The 5,133-nt window shown below is 49.2% G+C and overlaps 1 protein-coding gene across 1 annotated transcript in view; it reads right to left on the bottom strand.

Annotated features, from left to right (window-relative positions):
• LOC112116519 (caspase-10-like) overlaps positions 1 to 3,234 on the bottom strand; it is a 19,756-nt gene extending 16,522 nt beyond the window's left edge. Inside the window, exons 1-4 of the mRNA XM_026647673.1 lie at positions 3,105 to 3,234; positions 1,891 to 2,231; positions 1,040 to 1,139; positions 144 to 279 (exon numbers count right to left, since the gene is read on the bottom strand). Of these exons, the coding sequence (XP_026503458.1) occupies positions 144 to 279; positions 1,040 to 1,139; positions 1,891 to 2,198 (544 nt within the window). The 5' untranslated portion in view covers positions 2,199 to 2,231; positions 3,105 to 3,234. The remainder of the gene's footprint in view (positions 1 to 143; positions 280 to 1,039; positions 1,140 to 1,890; positions 2,232 to 3,104) is intronic.
• Positions 3,235 to 5,133: the final 1,899 nt, after the last annotated feature.

The following is a 5,133-nucleotide window of genomic DNA, read 5'->3' as shown; positions in this document are numbered from 1 at the left end:
TGCCGCCGAAGACCCGGCCGTGCCGCCCCAATAGCGGCCGGAGTGCCGCCCCTTGGTATTGGCCACCCCAAGCACCTGCTTCCTTAGCTGGTGCCTGGAGCCGGCCCTGCTGGCACGCACAGCAGCCCACTCAGAATTCTCACCTCTTTCCATTTTGTATTTGTTTACTGTTTTCAGGAGATCAGGTGAAATGTCCATACAGATTTTCTCCAGTATTTGCAGGTTGTTCTGTGCTAAATGGTCTTGTTTTTCCAGAAAGGTCAGCAGCTCTAGACTGGACTGCCAGTGAAACAGGAGAGAGAGTGTCAAGTGCACTTAACCTGCTCCTTAAATCTTAATACGATCTACAAAAGCCTGCCCTGCCTTTAAAAAAAAATAACAAGACACCGATTCTCCTGGAGTACATATTGCTGGAATACAGAATACCTCACAATCCTTACACTTCCCACTTCATACTTATTCTTATCTGTCTGGCTTCTTACTACCAAGGAGGTGTCTCCATAGTACATTTCACAGCGCGGGGGGGCAAATCATGTTGTAACATGGTAGCTCACTGACAGCTTCATAATCTGGTTTGATCCTGCTTGTATAGCCAGTACCACACTGTATCAGTGAACTACGTTATAGTCTGTATCACAATCAAGTAACTAGTTAATGTCGTGTGTCTTGGTCCCATATACACAGACCAGAACCAACTATGCTGTAACACAGGTGGGGGGATTAGCCTGGTATTGTATTTCCTAGTGACCTCTAGGACTTGAAAGGCCTCAGAATCCATCACACAGCAAACACAAGAGAGAGCCAATGCAGCATAACAGTCCTTAGTGTAAATGAGACCCAGGCCCTACATACACTTCCTAGCCCCACTCAGCCACCACCTTCCCTCGGGTAGAAATAAACCACTGCCCAAACATCTACTGCCCCAGTCACATGCTGACACAATCAGCTGACGCCATATGCTGGCAAAACCCTCTCTCCACTCTCTCTCCTAGTCTCACTAATAAGAGCCTCTAACATTCTTCGCCCTCTCCCCACATACCATATTTGTCAGCTTCTTTGGGAGCTGGTCCCTCAAGAGGAACATGGCTCTTTTTAAATCCTCACTGGTGATGTCCTCTGACAGTTCATACAGCATCTGCCTGTGTGACACAGATCCAGTTAGGTGAACTAAATACCATTGTAAACATACTGTAAATCCTACACTGGCACCCCATAACCCCCCAAAGCAATGCTCAGAGGATGGTAATGTGCCCACTATTGGAAGCTCTGCTATGCTCCTCCAATGCTGCCACCTGCTTCACCTGTAGCACACGTGGGGATCTCTACTTAGCCTGCTCAGCAAAGGTCAACATGCAGCAGGCAGACTGCAGGCATCGCTGGACAGCTAGAGCTGGCGTAGTAGAGCATGAGCAGCAGCCAAGCGTTATGGTCAGGAACTTACCACTGGTGTAAGCAAATTAATATGGAAGAGCGGAGGAAGTTTAGGTTGTCGTAGGAGGAAGAGGATATAAAAACATCCCAATCCAACCCAAGAATTCACAGAGGGAGAGGAACAGAGCAAAGGAGGAAGAGCCAGAGAGACAGCAGTAGAAAGCTATGGGAGAGGAATGACAGTCTATGGCACACTGTCACTCCTCTCCTCTGGCACAACATAACAGACGAGGACCCAGGCCTTTCTAATGTGGTGTTGGCCCAAGAATGCTCTGAGCTTTGCAGCCTCACCCCAAGAAAAATTATTAAAGGTCACCAATTAGTCTGAGCATCTGCATACTGTAAAACCTAATCACCAAACTTCACTTCACAATTTTCAAATATCACACAGCAAGTAACAGATCAACATCCTTTCAAGGCAGAAAATGTCTGGAGACACCCAGTTCCCAAAAAGCTCACCTGTACCGAGATACCTTCCCTTTCCAGGGTAGATTTTCTTGCACGGTTTCCTTGGTGTAGCCAAGTTTCTGGAGCAGGAAGTGACACCTAATCCTGTACAAAAGCTCAGCTAGTATGAAAGTATCTTCCTTATTCAGCAAATCCTTAGCCATGAGGAGCTGGAAGATGTCCTGAGCTGATTCTACAGCTTCCAGCTTTTTGAAGGAGAGCAAGTCACTACAGAGAAATTTCAGGGCCTCCACTTCTTCAGTTCCCAGGTTTTCATCGATGACTAGAAGCTGCTGGCGAAACTTTATGTCATCACCCATACTGGAGGCTTTCTTTAGGAGACACTTTACAACCTGAGAATGGAAAGGAAAAGAAGAGTCCAATGTAATGAATCAAACGGCACTGGTGCTAGGGGAGAACTGAAATTTAGCTTCTAATAGGCACTAAGCAGCATCCTTGATACTCTGTGTTGGCCAGATATTTCTTCCAAACCATCAGAAGCCAAATACTCAGCAGACGGCCTAACTCCTTCCTGCATGCACCACACTGCAGCAGTGTGGCAAGATCTGCTCCTTCTTCTCTCTCCTGATCACGAGAAGAGGAGTCCCCCGCTGATCACTCACTCTCACTTCTGAACCATGGGTGGCTCCAGTGTCTTTACAATGGGCGGGGGTAGAAAGAGAACAAGGTGCTGCTCTTGGTCCCTGCAGCTTGACTACAACTTGCCATGGCTGGGAGAGGACAAAAAAGTGAGACTTCCTCCTGCCCTGGGGCTTCCATCATGGGAGCTCTGCCACCACTTCGCATGATCAGGAGGAGGAGAAGGTGCTCCTCCCCAAGGCTGGCACTAGGCCTGGGTGAGCAAGGGTGGGCACCAAACTGTGGTGCTGTGTGGCTTTTGGGGGGGGGCCTCAACCACTGGGAGTGAGGGAGGCACTGAAAATGTTTTCTGCCCAGGTGTCAAAATGGCTGCTCTCCTTGCCCATAGGTTGAAACACACCAGCAATGACATTATCACCTGGAAGCCAAAGTTCTCAGCACTGTGGCAGCTGTAGAGTACACATCCCATCCCCTGCACCACTCTGCAGCTAGTTTGCTGTTCTGTACCAAATGTGAAAGCAAAGAGTCTCCTTCCTACTCTCAAACCTCCCTTATGAAAAAGTCCTATAGAATTTAATAGGAGTGAAACTAACAGGGTTCTAGAGAAATTAATACAATTCTCTTACATTTAATGGAGAATAATATGCTTTCTGCTTCACTGCCAGCTCCCTTCTCTCCTGGACATGTTGGGGTTCCTCAGTGGACCACTCGCTTTAATTTGGCAGCAGGTCGTCTTTAGGACTTTTACCACAGCTCTCTTCATACAAAGACAAAAGGAAAAGTGGGAGATGATCAATGAACACTAAAACTTGGGAGGCAGTCAGCAGGTAAAGGGGGGAGTGCATGTTTCGGGGAGAAATCAGCAGGGCATTGCTGTGTGTGTAGGTGGGTGGGAAATATAATTCATGAGTCCTGGTCAGGGCCGGCTCTAGGCACCAGCAAAGCAAGCTGGTGCTTGGGGCAGCACATTTTTAGGGGCGGCATGGCCGGCGCCAGAATGCCGCCCCTCAAAATGTGCCCCGGCCGCCCTAGCCTCCGCTGCTGCCGCTCGCGCGCCGCTACTTGCCCTCCCTCCCAGGCTTGAGAGCCTGGGAGGGAGGGGGAGAAGCGGCGCCCGCGCCGCGGCCACTCGGAGTCTCCCCCTCCCTCCCAGCGCGCCGCTGCTCCTCCTCCCTCCCAGGCCTGAGAGCCTGGGGGGAGGAGGCAGGGCTGGGGATTTGGGGAAGGGGCGGAATTGAGGCGGGGCCGGGGGTGGGGTAATTAAAAAATGGGGGGTGGAGGGGGGCGGCCAAAATTGTTTTTGCTTTGGGTGGCAAAAATCCTAGAGCCGGCCCTGGTCCTGGTCCATCTCCCCTCTAACCACTAAACAACACTTCCCAGAGCCAGGAATAGAAACAAAGTGTTCAGACTACCCTCTCTCTCCCACGTCTACCTACGTACCTCCCCCCCCCAAAAAAATTTTGCTTACATCCTTTTCCTCTTCAGACAGCCCAACTCCCCAAATCTTCTGTCCCACATATTGCAGCACCCTCTTCACTTATAAACAAGATGGCTGCAAGAAAGCATAGATCCATGGCCTTTCTACACACACAAGTTTACCTAAGGACTTGTTTTTTACTAAGGACAGCAGGAGGGCCAGCACTGCAAGCATGATCCTATCAGAGACCCTAGGCAGTACCCAGGGCAGCAAGCCCCTCCTACCACTGGCACTGTCTGTTCTGGCTACACTACTATTTTTACTGCACTAGCTAGAGAGCTAAAGCAGGTACATCTCCTCTAGCTGGGAAGCACACCCCCAGCTCCAAGTGCAGATCTATCAATTAAAAGGGGCAAATTTGTGCACAGACCAGCCCTCAGTCATCACTTCTCTACCAGTCAGTCAAATCCCAATAGAACCACACGATACAAACTCAGCACACATTCACACTAGAACACACATGGCTGCTTTCCCAATTCCAAATCTTCGCTGCTTGATTCCTGATACCATCAGTTACGGATCCCAGCCTCTCCGGTGTTCTGCGGCTTAGCTGTTCTATCTCCCCCACCATTCCAGCCAGCGTTCTCACACCTGGCACTGTTGCTGAATTGGGTTAAGCCGAAACGAACAGTTGCTAAATATAAAAAACTTAAATTGGTAGAAAAATCTGATTAGTTTTTCAATGGTTTAATCTAAAATTTTTAAACATTAATGACAATTAAAAAAATTCTTGTGTATGTTTTGTATCTTGGAGGGATTAAGGGGACAAAAAGCAGGACAAGTGTGGAGTGAACCCAGTCTGCCCAGAGCAGCTAGTGGACACTACAGACAGACATAGAGAGCGGGGGTGGGAAGAAGGGATGAACAGTCACTCTGTAAAATCAAAATACAACCAACAAAACCCTGCTTCCTAGTTTCACACTTCCACTGCCACCACCTGTCTCACCCCAAGAGGGAAGCACAAGTGAAGCAGAGACATTTGTACTGTGTCCCCTCTTTCTGGAGGGACAGGATGAGTGATTCATAGCCAGTCCTAGTAACACAGTCGTGTTCCCACACTCAAGAAACAGCCTAGTTTGCACCAAACCACCACTCCGACGCACCTTCTACATTTCTAGATCGGGAAGAAGGGAAGACTATGGGAAGCGGGTGGTGCCAGGGGGCCTGTAAAGGCCAAT

This window comes from Terrapene carolina, unplaced genomic scaffold (assembly GCF_002925995.2).
Source record: "Terrapene carolina triunguis isolate 2854851 unplaced genomic scaffold, T_m_triunguis-2.0 Scaffold62, whole genome shotgun sequence".
NCBI classification, from domain to species: Eukaryota; Metazoa; Chordata; order Testudines; family Emydidae; genus Terrapene; species Terrapene triunguis.
Note: the sequence above shows the minus strand (reverse complement) of the source record. Positions and strands in the feature narration are given on the sequence as shown.